The following is a 16,706-nucleotide window of genomic DNA, read 5'->3' on the forward strand; positions in this document are numbered from 1 at the left end:
GAAGCTAAAGGGAGAGAAGCTGTTTTTACTGATCTCCTCTCTCTCCTTCATCATGCTGTTCTGAACATTCTCCTAATCCTCTGGGTGTGATGGGATGTGAGGGTGCAGGGGGAAATCGCAAAAATAATCTCCCTCATTTCACTGATGGAATCCTCCATTGGGACAAATAATGCTCTGTCACTGGAGGGACACCATTGGACACAACCCAGTGATCTTTCCTATTTTCACCTCTCCAGAATCTATTTTAGAGATGGAGCGGTATATAAATATTGTAAATAATAATATAATTCATATAGTTAAGGGCACATTCCCATGCATGTTTAGGCAGAAAAAGGTGTACAGCTCCCAGGATTCCCCACCCAGCCATACTTTCCTATGCTAATCTGACTTTACAAGTGGGGCATGCAATAAAAATGTGGCAGTGTATCTTCCTTGATAGGAGTGGATCCATTCCATTGCCCATACCATCCTCTGGGATATTTTAAGGAAGGCTTGGCTCCTTTTCTCCCTGCTCAGCAGGGAAAGGTTCTTAAGTCCAAGCAGCTGCTCCAGAGAAAAACAAAGAAATATATATAAGAAAACAAAAATAACTCAATACACATACTTTAACTTACATTTCATGAAGTACTTGTGCCATGGCAACACCATTAGTTAAGTCCTGAACTTCTCTGCAGGATTCAGCAGTATTAAATGTCTGCAACTAGATGGATAACAAGAAAAATATTTCTGAGACTTGCACATAAGTATTATATATATATATATATATATATATATATATATATATATATATATAAAACCTGCTAAGCTGGTGGTTCTAGTCCTCACTAGCTATGAAACTTACTGGGTGACTTTGGACCAGTCACTGACTCTCAGCCTAATCTACCCCATAAGATTATTGTGAGGATAAATGGAGAGAACCGAGAGAACGGAGGACCGTGTAAGACCTGCATGGATTTCTTGCAAGAGAAAAAAAAAAGCTGGATATAAATGAAATAATTAAAAAAAAAATCTCACTACTGCTGCTTAGACAAACATGAAAATACAGATGTGAAGCCCAGAAAAATGCATAACCCTTCTTAAGGATCTTTTTTTTTGCATTTTCCCCAAAATACATGGAGAAAATAAACAATTCCGTATTCAGACAATACTTTAGTTTATTATGATATAACTACTTTTAGAATGATGAATACAATGTTTATGACAAAGTGCTTATTTATTGCTTCCTGGCCTTTATCTCCCCCACCACAACCACAAATATTTTTTTAAAAACTAAGTAATAGGAAGACTTCTATGCAAGACCAAGATGTAGAACTTGTGGAAACTTTGAAACGAACATAAAATACAGTGCGCTAGCGTAAAGAACCTCTAGCGCAACACCAATAGTGTTGGCTAGTGCCACAGGATTCCCTTGAAAACCTGTCATGCCAGTGAACACAGCTGCATTTCGACCGAGGTCCCTTACACTTGCATAACATAATTTATATTAGTGCTCATGTCTTACTGAAAACTGCCCACACAGTGATGAGTTTCTAGGCTTTTTATGGTTAGATGTTGTAGCATTCAATGAATGTAGTTCTAAAACCCACATGTGAGAGAAACATTTCGTCACACTGGAACCACATGCAAGCGAACATGTAGGTTATCCCACCAGTGTTTATTTTCTTTCTTTCTTTCTGTTAAAAAAAGAACATTGAAGCTTGGATCTATGGAATTCACTTCCAGTTGTGCAATCCTATATATTTTAAATAGAAACACACACACCCGACAATTCTCAGCATGCCCTAGCCAGTTGTAGGATGCTTTTTTTCTGTCTAAACATGGATAGGATTGCGCCTTTAATCACTGCCACAAAACTAAGCCCTCTACACTTGAAAGGAACTGACACCACTGCTAGACACAGTCTTTCAAAATGCACCAAAATTAAGATGTTTATTCAACGATAAAAACAAAACCTGCTGGCTTAAGACCAGAGCTAAGGCTAATTCATGTTGCCTCAAGGTCTGCAAAGTCAAGAAACTGGAAGCTCAGGCTGATGCCTTAACAGACGTGCCCTGTTATTAGTAAACATTTTTTCTAAACCTACACATTTCTAGCTTTTGAAGGCAGCTCTGACAATACTGAGATTAATTTCAGGTAATCACTGAAATAGATTCCTACAATGCAGTGCATATAGTTTCCCCCCAAAAATCTATTCTGTGATTTCAACTGGTGTAGAATTCACTCTTAGCTAGGTGGTGGCGGTGGTGGTGGTGGTGGTGGTGGTTTGTTGTTGTTGTTGTTGTTGTTGTTGTTGTTGTTATTATTATTATTATTATTTGTATCCTGCCTTTTGCCCAATACTGGGCCTCATTATTTTTGGTCTTCTTTAGTTGTCAGTTTGCTTCTGGGCTAAATTAAAGATTCTGCTTCTGATCTTTAAAGCCAGGGGTGGAGAACCCTTTTCTGCCCAAGGGACAAGCTGGTTCTAGGCAAACATGTTGGAGACTGCATTCCAGCACTGAGAACACCCCAATGTGATTGCCAGTGTCTCATTCACTCACACACTAACTCATCCCCACTGCAGTCAGACTTTTAAAAAGCTTCTGTGACAATGGAGGCTTTTAAAAATCCTAAATGCAGCATGGGAGGGGTGATTCTCACACACTGTAAGCTTTTTAAAGCCTCCACTGTCAGAAATGGGGGCTTTTTAAAAAGTTTAACTTCCAGCAGGGGAGAGGGGGGTCTCTGATTATAGATGAGGGGGAGGGGACAGAGGTTCCCATCCCCATTTAAAGCCCTAAACAGCCTCCTCCTATCCCTTGCAATTGAGATTGACTGAATAGTTTATTCAGGTGCTACCACTAAAGAATGCAAAGTTTCATTACGAATGAGCACACCCCATTTTCAGGGCTGGCATGTTGTGCTCTTGAACTCTTTCCCTGGAGGAATATGCAAGGTTTGCTCACTTGGTCTTTTCAAATGGACTTTTAAAACATTTGTTTCATAAAGCTTTTGCCAATTGGAAGTTTTCAGTATATTCTCCTGCTTTCATTTATACAGTTTTTAATTCTTTTTATAATATGCTATTTTATTTTATGTTTTGTAAGTCATATGACTGAAAGCAGGATAGAAATTTAAACACATAAACAAGCTATGCTTAACTTCTGTGCTTAACTAGACATTTTCCAATTCAATAGTACCTTCCGCTCATTGAAGATGGATCCAGATGTACAGCAAGGAGTGAGGGCAGCTGCCAACTTGAAACACTGGAACTACTCTGGGGAGGGCAAGTACTTTTCCCCCAGGGCCCTACTTCATCCACAGCAGAGGTCACATTCACAATGGTCAGCTCAGAGTGAACTGGACCTGGGTGAGAAATCCCTTACTCTGGGGTCCCCAATGTGGTGCAGCGTAGGCTCCAATGTGCCCATGGACCCTCTTCTTGGTGTGTACCAGGCTCTTTGCCCTTCCTGTTTTTTATTTTCTTAAGTTGTATTTTTAATTTTTTAAAAAATTAACTGGAGGCTGGCAATGCTGCAAGGATAAGTTTTGCTTTCCAGAGCCATCTTTATTTGAGTTGAAAAGAATGGTTTTGTGTTTTGTAGCTCATACACCCACCTTTGCTTTGTACTTAGGTTCTTGGGAAAGTTACCTTTCTTTCTTTTTTTACACTCACCAGTTTGCATTCTGGGAAATAAATGTTGTGAATGGGCAATCGCCTCCTCCCACGTCAGTCATTTTTAAGAATGCCTATGATATTATTGCAAAATTCCAAATGTGCCCACTGACCCCCAAAAAGTTACATATAATCTCCTGTCTTTCCTAAAGCATAAGTATTACAGCCTAATTGTATCCATGTTTACTCAGAAGTATATTCCACAGCATACAATGTGATTGTATATTGTGGAACATACAATCACATTGTATGTTCCAATAACTAGGGGCTGCTAGTAAGTACGAAAACTGATCCAGGACTAGGAGTATCACCTAATCTGAGTAGAGATGCATTCCCATTGAAAGATCAGGTTCATAATCTGGGGGTGTTCCTTGACCTGGCTTTGCTCCTCAATGCTCAGGTTGCTGCTGTGGCCAGGAGTGCCTTTGTATAGCTTCAACTAATGTGCCCGCTGTATCCTTTCCTGGAAAAAGCAGATCTGGTAACATCCAGGTAGGATTACTGCAACACACTCTATGTGTTCCTGCACTTGAGAAGTATTCAGAAACATCAGCTACTGCAAAATGCAGCTGAATCCACCAGCTGAAAGCCATGAATGGTTTCAAGCCAGGTGGTTTGGAGGACTGCCTTCTTTTTCAACATAAGCCTGACCATCCTATATAATTGTCAGTGTACTCCTTGCTCCATATCCTTTGGCCATCAAAAGCATAGTGGGTTGAGACATGTGACAGGGATTTTTAGGGATCGGTAAACCCTAGGTCAGGAGTGAGAAACCATTTTTTCTTGGGGGATGTATACCAGCTGTAGGCAGGGTGGAAGCCAGTGATGGGTGAGCCCAGAGCCAAAAGTGAGTGGGGCCTCCCTTTCTCTCTCTCTGGCACTCTCATTTCTCTCCCTCATTCTTCTGCCCCACCATGTCGGCTGCAAGAGGAGGGGCAAGCCACTGTCACCAGGTCTGATTGTATGCTTGCAGAAGACTTATGAATGGTTGAAGTATTCTTATTTGTCCAGGCTTTGGAATTGTTTTTAACTTTGTACCCTGCAGTTACAAATAGTTTGTTAAGTTTTCAGTTCCTTGGTCTTTTCAGTTCTTTTATTTTAATATTATTCTGGTTTTATTACAAATAGTTGTATTTGTTTCTAATCTATTTTGTATGCTGCCCTGGAGACTTTTATAGCTCAAGGGCAGGATATGTTTTTTTCTAAATAATAACAAAAAAGGTCTATAGGTTGCAGTCCTGGTTTTAAGAAGTAGTAAACACAGTTGTATGGTGCAATCCTATACATGTCTTTTCAGAAAGAAGCCCCATTAAGTTTAAAGAGACTTAATCCCAGGTAAGTGAGTATAGGCTGCAGCCTCAGTGAATCTTACAGCAGGCAATAATTCTTTATATAAACTGGTGTCTCCTTGAATAGAAGTAGCTAATTAGGATTAGCAGACAAGTAGACTCATTCGTTAAGCACACTGGAACACAGTTCACCTAATACTTTGAATTATAAACGTATGAGGTCTGGCTTGCCTAGGTATATTTTAGGCTAATTAGATATTAAGCTAAATTTTGTTTTTTGTCTTACCTGTCAAATTCTGAATTATTTTTGTTGTGTGTAATTGCATTCTCATAGGCATATGAATATTAATGAAGTGCATATGGCAATGTTACAAAACCTCTCTGACGTCGAATAATTTTGGAGATTATTCTAAACATGCACAATGCAAACTTTTCCATCTTTACTACATCCGCATGGTAACTCTCCAGGTCTGCATTCACATATTTGATTCTGTTCTTACATTCATAAGCACACACATATACGCACTACCCAGGGCTACCCCTTATTGGTTAAAAGATAACCAAGACACATGAAGCAATCTTTTGTGTTTCTTCCAGTGCAATTCTAAATTACAAAGTATTACAATCTATACTACCAAATAGCTTCTACCTTTCTTAATAGGTCATACACAGCTAGTAACAGAACAGTCTACAAATGCGCGTGAGAAGATATCAAAGTTTCACTTAGTAAAATTATTTCCAACTGTAACTACAAATAAAAAAAAAGGAAAACATGTTTTACTATTTTGTTACTCCAGTGATACCCCCAAAAGGATATAAATTTAACTATTCTGTTTTTATTAGACATGAGAAGAAGTTGTATTTGATCCTTGATAGGCAGATATAAGTTTATTTTTAGTTTTGTAATATAAAAGAGGACACCTAGATCTACAAGACATGTATCTAATGCACAATTCAAAAGTTACACACCATACACTACGATTCAAACAATAGCATTAGTACATTGATGTTTTTAAAATAAATAGCAAAAGCTTTTATATAGGAGTAATCTTTTACACTTTGTTAAAACCACAAATAGAAAAAGATGATACAAAGTTAAGATTGGAATACTGAAATATGCTCTATGTAGGGCTGCCTTTAAAAAATGTTTGGAAACTTCAGCTAGTCCAGAATGGCACAGCCAGACTGTTGATCAGGGGCAGTTACAGGCAGTATATGACCCCCTTGTTATAAATTATTTACCCATCTGACTATCCATCTGTTTCCAGGAACAATTCAAAGTGCTGGTTATAGATAGCCTGTAGGATTAGGGATCCAGCTATATAAAAGACCACATTCTCTCATACAGGCATGCCCAGGTTTTAAGATCTTCGGGGGAGGCCTTTCTCTTGGTCTTTCTCATGACTACTCCTATGTTATAGAACTCCTGGCCAAGGAAGGTTAGGTTGGCTCCATATCCGTTGTCCTTGCACTGGCAAGCAGAGATGTTTTTATTCAGCCAGGCCTTTTGCATATAAGCTGGTCTACTGCTGAAGGGTTTTTTAACTGGTTGGGTACTGTTTATTTCTTTCATTGTACTTTTAAATTGTATTTTTAATTGATTCATTTTCATGTTAGGTTTTAGTTAAGTTTTCACTTTAATCTTGATTTTATTATAATCTTCCATGAGCGCTATTTGGGTGGAAAGGCGGGAGAGAAATTTAACAAATAAATATACTAATACAAACTGCAGGATCAATAACATTTAACGTGTGTATGCCTCTTTGACAACTTCCTATCCAACACTCACAACAGTGATAAGAATACGGCTGGAATTCTCTTTGGTACTGGCTCACACTGTATACATGGGCTCTAGGTTGACCTCACTGTTGTAAGGTCTATTTTTATTTTTACTAGAAAATAATAAACATGGTCCATGAATAGACTAGATTGACAAATCAAGAATACCTGGGATTTCTTTTTAGTTAAGGCTATCTTAACTGTTAAGACCATGTTAAGTGATCAGAGTATGGACTCTTGCTTAAGAACCTAAGGAGCAGGATTACATCAATGTCCACCTAGTCCAGCAGCAACCAGATGGAGCTAGGTAGTCCTCTGCTACATATCAGTCTATCTTCTACCATGGCTTATACCACATTTATTTTTGTTAATCTGCTCCTACTAGTGTTCCTACATCTTCATAAACTTGTTTCTTCTTAGGCAACTGAGCATGATTCCACATGCTGCTCTACATCCGAAGTCGTCTTCCTGATTAGAAATGCACATTCACAAGTATTGATCACCCCTTTTAAATCTTCTATTATTATTATTATTATTATTATTATTATTATTATTATTATTATTTATATAGCACCATCAATGTACATGGTGCTGTACAGAGTAAAACAGTAAATAGCAAGACCCTGCCGCATAGGCTTACATTCTAATAAAACCATAATAAAACAATAAGGAGGGGAAGAGAAAGCAAACAGGCACAGGGTAGGGTAAACAGGCACTGGGTAGGGTAAAACTAACAGTATAAAGTCAGAACAAAATCAAGTTTTAAAAGCTTTAGGAAAAAGAAAAGTTTTTAGCTGAGCTTTAAAAGCTGCGGTTGAACTTGTAGTTCTCAAATGTTCTGGAAGAGCGTTCCAGGCATAAGGGGCAGCAGAAGAAAATGGACGAAGCCGAGCAAGGGAAGTAGAGACCCTTGGGCAGGCGAGAAACATGGCATCAGAGGAGCGAAGAGCACAAGCGGGGCAGTAGTGTGAGATGAGAGAGGAGAGATAGGAAGGAGCTAGACAGTGAAAAGCTTTGTAGGTCAACAGGAGAAGTTTATATTTATCTATTAGAAAATATGGACTAAATTTGTCCAAGGGTAAGGAGATGGGATGTAAACCTGACCCCAAGAAATCAGGATTCAGATGTTCTGTTTGCTTTCAGAGAGAAGCTAAATTGAAAAAGGGAAATATGCCCCTAATGAAAAAGATAATTTTCTGTAGAGTAGGTACAGAGAAGATGCCTCGAATTGTATGCCATTGTGGCATCAATTAAATATGGACAGGTACTAGTAGAAGTTCTGCTAAAATACAGCCTTAGTTTCCAGTTATCTGTTAAGAACTGATTCAAATATAAAGCACTTAATTTCTTTCCTCATCAAGAATAAATAATTAAGAATTAAATCTGTACAGACTAGGCAACATATGGCTGTAAATACTGTTAAGCTTTACAAACTAGTACTTTGGGGAAGAATTAAAAAAAATCAGCAACCTATACAAAGTAGTAGGAAACATCCATTCCCTTTGGTAGCAAAGCGAGTGGCACTGTGCCAACCAGCACAGCAGTGGAATGGGGTTATCCAGAAAGAAAGTCTGTTTTTGCATACTTGTAGAGCAGCCTAGATTTGCAAATGAATATTGGGGTTTACGGGAAGGACTGGAAAACCATGTGCATTTCCTTCTTGCTGCCAGCTAACCATTAGGCTGAAGGGATGCAAGGATAGAGATGTGAAGGTCAGAAAAACAGATAAAAACAGGGTTTTTTCTTGGGAGTTAGCCCTTCACATCTTCAACTGGACCTGATACTCACTTCCATTTAGCCTAGAGGTCAGGAACCTGTACCCCTCCAGATGTTGCTGGACTCCAACTCTCATCAGCCCCGCCACCATGATAATTGGATATGCTGCCTGGAGCTGATGGGAGTTGGAGCCCAACAGCATCTGGAAGGCTAAAGATTCCCTACCCTTGCTTTAGCATAAGGCCTACAAATTCCCACATACAATGCATGGAAGGACTGAAAAACTCTCCCATGCATTGTACTGGCTGGCTGATATAGTCCCTAATCCACACATCTCTCTCTCTCTCTCTCTCTCTCTCTCTCTCTCTCTCTCTCTCTCTCATTCTCTCTCTCTCTCTCTCTCTCTGACACACACACAAATGTATTCACCACATAATTCCTCGCAGACACCTAATTAGTTCATAAAAAACTTGAAACCTAAAAATTAAAGATGCAATATAGGGAAATTTTAATCAATGGTTTTGAGTTATGGGCACACTTGTTTATTTTTGACAGTATCGTGATTTTGGTGAGTTACTGTTAATAGGAAATGAAAAACAAAATGTCAAATATGTTTTCCTTGAAGTGGTAGCTTGTGTTTATTAAGATGTGCATTACTGTATATTCCCATCAATAACTCAAAAAGGCACCAATTTGAAAGAATGGGGAGCCAGAAACTACTGTCTGTTTCTTGCAATACAAGATAACCCTAAAATCCGTGTCCTTTGACCCAGCTTCCTATAATAAAACCCAAAACTCTCTCTTCCAGATTGGGGGACAGAAACCATTTGTATGTTGTTTCCTGGTCTAGATAAATACACTACCCATTTAGGTTTGTTGGTATGGCAGCTTACGTTGTACAACTGATAGCTGTTACCTGCCACAGACACCATTTAATATAAACTACTACTCTGGATTTCATCTGAGTTCAGTTTAACACAAATTTGCTCCTATTGCCATTATCCACCTTTGATTACCAAGCTGTATCTATGTCTGTTTTATTGGTCATACAACATTTTTGAAACGACCTTTGGTTTTTAGCAAGTAATGAACAGGGTTGACTACTAAACACAACTTCTTCATTATGTAATAGAAAGGAGTGAAAATCCTACTGTAAGCAAGAGTCAGCAACATACATAATTACAGCAAAATCTTTTTATCAGAGCAAAGAAACAGGTAAAGCAACTAATGTGCTGTCCTCAACATATTTACTTTGACTCAGTAGGAAATACATCCAAAAACAGGCATATGGAACAAGCTGCATAGGATATAATGTTTGAGAGTAAATGTCACTGAACTTAGTGGTACATCCATCCAAGTAAACACATATAGAACTGGGCTATCTGTCAGATTTGCTTATTCTTTACTAGAATTAAATGCTCTTTTAGATTCAATGTTGCTTGTTTAAAATTAGCATCAAATGCTATTAGATTGTGAACAGGGATTTCTTGCATTCAACCAATGACATTTTACAAAATAAGGCTGACCTACAACTTGAACAGGACAGATTTGTCTACTTTCTGGTGTTCTGAGCAGCAGGATAAGAGGTGGAGAAAATAACTGAATGCTACCTATCAATGTTATAACGTGAAAGCATTCCTACATCCATTTTTCTTCCAAATATATTTCCCCCACAAAGTTTGATGAGAGGGTTTAATTTTTTTATTTTCCTAACCAGAAATTCTGAAATGTGTAAGTGGGTCTGTGAATATCCATGGGAGATGAACCACCCAGAGAGCTCCGGCTATTGGGCAGTATAGAAATGAAATGAATAAATAAATGACTGTTTTTCTTTGGACAGAATTATTTGCAACAAGAGTTAATAGAAGCCCCTAAGAGCAATACAGAACTCACAGCCCAGTCCCATGGAGGCGTACCGCTTTATCCTATAAATGTTTGCTTAGGAGTGCATGCCATGGAACTCAGTGCGCTTATTTTAAGGTAAGTCTGCATAAGACTGCAGCCCAAGGCATGCTTAAGCCCATTGAAGTCTCACAGATTGTATAAACCATGTGGCACAAAGTCAATATTCATAAGCACATAAGAATAGTCCTGCTAGATCTGACCAAAGGCCTATCTTGGTTCCCATAGCGGCCAACCAGATGTCTAAAAAAAATTCCCTTTTTCATCTGACCACCCTGCTTGGAGCTTTTCTCTTTGTAATGTTAAACATTTTTAAAGTGTGCTCTCACTGAAAAAATAAGCCATGTAAGAATATAGGATGAGAAGGCATTCCCAAAAACAATAATTTAGCAAGACAAGGCAAATAACAGTGAAAATGTTTACAAATAAACACCACACAAGCTTTAATAGATCTATAAAGATAATGTGAAAGCTATATTGGTTGCAATATACATTTGACTTCTCTTCTATGTCACCCTGCCTCATTCACTGACTTTTATTGGGAGAGGGTAGGGTCTAAACAATATCATTTTCCATTTGTAACCCTTGCATGTTTTCCCACTGCTTCTTCCGTATTTTTCATACTACATGAAATCCATCGAGGAGGGAAAGACTGGATAGGCCCACAATGCCTTTTGGCTGGTAGTGCTAGGAGGTGTGGGACTGGAAGCATCCCTAGACTCAAAAGTACATTTAAACATTGGGTACAAAAACACACTCACTCTTTTAGGGAGGACATGTGAGAGTGGCCCACTGTGAGACACCAGATGGCCACACTGACAGGCATGGATGACATGACAAAAGGGGTAAAAAATGTACAACTTCCAGGGAAAAATGCCTAAAACGTAGCAAAACCAGCAAAGAGCCTTTGTGGCACTTTAAAGACTAACACATTTATGCATCTCATGAAGTGGACTCTAGTCCAGAAAAGCTTATGCTAAAATAAATTCGTTAGACTTCAAGGTACCATAGGACTCTTTGTTGCTTTCCCTGGAAAAAGGAAACTGCATATATAGGCAAAACCAGAAGTTATATGGACAAGTAAATGTGTACAGTAAAAGAATAAAAACACAATTGTATGCATGTTTTGACAGAAAACATTCCTACAGCTCTTAACATTCCGGACCGGGAGTTTAAGGACTCTTTTCTGTTTAAACATGCATAGGACTGCACCCTAGATGTGTGTTACGTAGGTTAACAGGACAAAAATCATGTTAGTCTATCCAGGAAGCATTTGAAGGTTGTAGGGAAACTTACAGGTTGCTGTGGCACAAACCATACAGGAGAAGATTTCTGATTTGAGCCACTACCATGCAGAGAAGTCATTGGGCCACTGTCGAATTTCTATTTGCGGTGTGCAAAACAAAACCACAAACCTAAGCGGCAGAACACATGCAGCCTTAAGCCTCCAGCTCTCCATATTGGATTTACAGCCCAATCCTGACGGCACGTTTACTCGGAGGTTGGCATGCCATTTTGTGAAATGGAATTTACTCTCAGGTAAGGAAGGGCATTTATACTTGTACGGCTGTGCATGGATCTGTCCTGTAACTGGGGCAGCTGGGAGCCCGGGAGAGCCCGAAAGGTGAGTGGCCGCTAAAGGGAGAGAGAGAAAGGGCAGCCTAAGGGCGAGGGGTGGGCGTGGGGTTGTGACAGATAAGATTGCTATGGCGGCGGCGGGTGCCTCCTGCCCCAATTAGAGCGCTGCGAGAGGGGAGGGGGTCCCCCCCACACACACACACCCAGCCTGGCCTCTTGTCACTTACCCAGAGAATGAGGCTGTCGCACAGCAGCTGGTCGTTCGGTTTCTCTTCCATGGCGACGGCGGCGATTTCCCCTCTCAGCAGCAGCAGCAGCGCCACCGTCGCCGCGCTCTTCTGCGGAACGCACAATGCACCAACCTCACTTACGCCCAGAACAATGCGCAGGTTACGTGTCGGCCGCCGCTGCCGCTACCACCGCCGCCGCTTGTGTCACCTTAACATTGACACCCATCTCTCCATCTGTCCCGTCCCTGAGGGCCCGTTTCGGTGTTTGACGCGGGAAGCGACCAATCACGAGCTAGGGAAGCCAGGCCGACGTTGCCTAACAAGGCATTCCGTCCAATCAAGTAGGTTTGCGAGGCGATTGGGAAGACGGGGGCGGGCGGCACAACCGGGAGTTGCTATGGCGCCACTTGTAGGAAACCTGAAGAACTGGTGGCTCCGACGAGGATTCCTCCCTCCCTGACCTAGTTGCGAGCGGACAATGACAAGCTGGGCGCGCTCCCGCCGGGCTCCTCCCACAACTGTCCTACGAGGCTTCGCGGGGTGCTCCGCCCGCCCAACGTGGCTCCCCTCGCTGACCGTTTCGTCTTTATGAGGGCTTTTCTCCTCACTATGCACTGCCGATATCTGACACGTACAAAATTGTATGCCGCGGGCCACCTGCCTCAAACATATTTCCCCCTGTTGTTGCTTTTGATTGTTAGTTGCTCTGGAAGCGCTGTTAGGATTGAAGAACAGGGAATAAACGCCTAAAAATAAACAAGCAAATACATACTGGACTAAGGGGGGGAATGGTTGCCCATTTCTCACTTCAAGCGGGGAACGCATAATGCACACAACTGGAAGGCAGCTGTGTCTGGGTTTGTTTTGTTTTGTTTTAAAGGGAATTTTATTATAGCTCAACTTTGCCTGCACATGGCAGGAAAACCCGACAAATATCGATACATCCCAGAAGAATGTGGTTTTCTGAGGTTTATTTTTTAGCGCTAAAACCAGAAAATGGAGTGGGAGACGCACAAGAGGCTGATGGTGGTGTTAGAATGACCTGTGAACATCCGTGGTCAGCCACGAGTGTGCTATAAAACTCATTTAAAGAAGGCCTAAGTGGTGGCACTCAGAAAATGACCTCAGATGAAGTTCTCAGGTCTTGCCTAGATATATAAGCCTGCTTATTTGATACAAATTCAGCAACCTAAAAACAAGAAAATAAATAATAGAGCTTCCGGCATTAAAATGCAGTATTGTCTTCTCCGTTTTGCAGTTGTCCCTTGTTTCAGAGATATTGAAGATTATTGTTAAGAATATAAAGAAGATAGTATTTCGGACAAAAGTTTTACAGCATGAATATAATGATATTATTTTGGATAGAAGATTTGCATAAGAAATTGAGGAGTTAACTTTCAGAAAAAAAATTGTAGACAATTCCAGATTCTAGACGTTGCCTAACTTTGTAGCAAACCATATATCTGATCTTAGCAATCTAGGATGCGTCCACATCATTCCTGGTCTCTTTTTATATCTATGTCTGTTTCTGAATGGGGCACAGATTACATTTTCTTAAGTCCCAACAACTCTCTTAGGCTGCAATCCTATTCAGGTTTACATGGGAGTAAATCTCATTGAATTTCATAGGGATTACGTCTAAGTAGGCATGCATAGGATTGCGTTTACAGTGCTATCCTAAGCATATTTATTCAGAAATAAGGCCCTCTGTGTTTATGCAAAGCACTGCAGCCTAAAACCTCTACCTTTGATTAGAGTCACAAGCACGCTCAGCCACTATTATCTGTCAACATAGTCACTGAAGTAAAAGTTCATCTCAGTTAATTTCCCTACAGCAACACAAGGATCATACCGCAATGTCTTGTTTTATTCAGCTGCTGATTTGTCTCAGTTACACTCATTTGGAATGGCTGATTTGGGGCATCCTATGTATGATTATTTGTTATATACTGACTTCAGTTTATTTCAGTATGAGCTGTGTACACAGTCTCATCTCTAAAATCTAGGTCATATGTGGCTGGAACTAGACAACCAAAATGTTCATAGAGATTACTGTGAAATGTGAATGGCAATGTTTCAGTTGGCTATAAGAGATGTGAGGAAAGCTGGGCAGGAGTCATGAGAGTTAATGAGGGGAAATGTGCAATAGAGCCAATAAGATATCTCAAATGAAACTATCTTAAAAAGGACAAAGATAAATAATAGCATTAAGAAATTATTCAAAGAGGAGATGTGATTGTATTCATGTGTTTGGTATCCACAGGGAACATGCTGGTCACCATGACTGATGCATAAGAACATGTGCCATGCTGGATCAGACCAAGGGTCCATCTAGTCCAGCACTCTGTTCACACAGTGGCCAACCAGCCATTGGCGAGGGACCAACAAGGCAGGACATGGTGCAACAGCACCCTCCCACCCACATTCCCCAGAAACTGGTGCACACAGGCTTACTGCCTCGAATACTAGAGATAGCACACAACCATCAGGGCTAGTAGCCATTGATTGCCTTCGCCTCCAGGAATTTATCCAACTCCCTTTTAAAGCCATCCAAATTGGTAGCCATCACTACATAATGTGGAAATGAGTTCCATAATTTAACTGTGCGCTGCGTGAAGAAGTACTTCCTTTTATTTGTCATGGATCTCCCACCAATCAGCTTCATGGGATAACCCTGGGTTCTAGTATTTTGAGAGAGGGAGAAAATGTCTCCCTATCTACATCATGCATTATTTTGTACACCTCTATCATGTCTCCCCTTAGCCTCCTTTTTTCCAAGCTAAACAATCCCAGTTGATGTAACCTTCCCTCATAGGGGAGATGCTCCAGCCCCTTAATCATTTTAATTGCCCTTTTCTGCACTTTCCCCAGCTCTATAATATCCTTTTTTAGGTGGGGTGACGAGAACTGTATGCAGTATTCTAAGTGTGGTTGCACCATAGATTTGTATAAAGGGAGTATGATACTGGCAGTTTTATTCTCAATTCCTTTTCTTATAATGCCTAATATGGAGTTTGCCTTCTTTACAGTGGCCAGCAAACTGGGTGGACATTTTCATCAAACTGTCCACCACAATCCCAAGATCTCTTTCTTGTTCGGTCACCGCCAGCTCAGATCCCATTAGGTTATACTTGAAGTTGGGGTTTTTTTCACTGCTCAGTCCTAATTCCAGATCATTTATGAATAAGTTGAAAAGGATTGGTTCCAATACCGATCCCTGTGGGACCCCACTCTTTACTTCCCTCCGTCGGGAGAATTGACCATTTATTCCTACTCTCTGTTTTCTGTTTTCTAACCAGTTATTGATCCGTAAGAGGACCTCTCCTCTTATTCCATGACTGCTAAGTTTGTTCAGGAGACTTTGGTGGGGGACTTTATCAAAAGCCTTTTGGAAGTCCAAGTAAATGATGTCCACCGGATCACCCCGTCTACATGTTTGTTGTCACTTTCAAAGAATTCTAGTAGATTAGTGAGAAGCTATTGCGAAAGCCTTTCCACCTTTGCGGAAGCCATGTTAATTCTTCTTCAGCAGAACCTGCCCTTCTATATGCTTACTAATTTTGTCTTTAATAGTGTTCTCAAGCAATTTATCTGGAACAGATGTCAAGCTAACTGGCCTGTAATTTCCCGGATCCACTCTGGATCCCTTTTTTGAAATTGGTGTTACATTGGCCATCTTCCAGTCCTCTGGCATGATCAGCATCAGCATCAGTTTAGAATGAACCACTTCTGTACATGTACAGCTTCCTCTATAGAGATAGGAACTCTGATTGACTAGGGTTTCCATCCCTGTAGACAGGGGTGGGCAACTTGTGGTCCTCCAGTTACTTTAGTTTAGAGCTCCCATCAGCCCTAGGCAGCATAACCAATGGTGAGGGATCATGTAGATAAAATTCAGTAATACCACAAGTCACCCAGAATTCCTTGCCATACATGTACGAATAAGGAAGGATTGTGCAAACTTTATAAATATAGTTGCATGCACTCACTGAAATTGTAAGCTCTTGGGGTGGGAGGTGGGGGATAGTTTGGGCTTCTTGTGTTTTTCATAACATTGCATTTCTATAATATATGCATTTGTGGTGCATAAAAACATTGGCATTGACTGGGTGGTTTTTAATTGCTTATTTTTGTTTTTAAAAAATCCACACAAAATAAAAGGTCAGGCTGAGAATCCTACGAACACAATTAGAAAATGTCATCACTGATATTTCTTTTTAATGTCTAACAAAAAAAATGATTTAAATTTAAATGGAGAAATACAGAATAGGCAATACTTTCAATATATATTCAAGGATGAAGATCAGCTTAATCTGGAAAAACAACCACTTTGGTCAGAATCCTATGCATGTTTAAATATGGGAATTATGGACCAACATGCTTAAACAACATGTTTAAATATGGATAGGATTCTACCCTTACTTGTATATTTAAAAGGGTTATATTTACAGTGAAGATGGTCAAAATATGTTACAGGACTATTCATTTTCTATCAAACAATAGTCTATATGTGCTATATGTTCCCATAGGTGCTTTTCCTGGTCTCTTCTGGGAGTA

General features: G+C 40.2%; 1 protein-coding gene across 1 annotated transcript in view; it reads right to left on the bottom strand.

The window, feature by feature from the left end:
• Positions 1 to 12,462, bottom strand: part of HOOK1 (hook microtubule tethering protein 1) — a 42,878-nt gene extending 30,416 nt beyond the window's left edge. The window contains exons 1-2 of the mRNA XM_063138252.1: positions 12,147 to 12,462; positions 615 to 700 (exon numbers count right to left, since the gene is read on the bottom strand). Of these exons, the coding sequence (XP_062994322.1) occupies positions 615 to 700; positions 12,147 to 12,197 (137 nt within the window). The 5' untranslated portion in view covers positions 12,198 to 12,462. The remainder of the gene's footprint in view (positions 1 to 614; positions 701 to 12,146) is intronic.
• Positions 12,463 to 16,706: the final 4,244 nt, after the last annotated feature.

The sequence above is a fragment of the Elgaria multicarinata genome, chromosome 1 (genome assembly GCF_023053635.1).
Source record: "Elgaria multicarinata webbii isolate HBS135686 ecotype San Diego chromosome 1, rElgMul1.1.pri, whole genome shotgun sequence".
NCBI classification, from domain to species: Eukaryota; Metazoa; Chordata; class Lepidosauria; order Squamata; family Anguidae; genus Elgaria; species Elgaria multicarinata.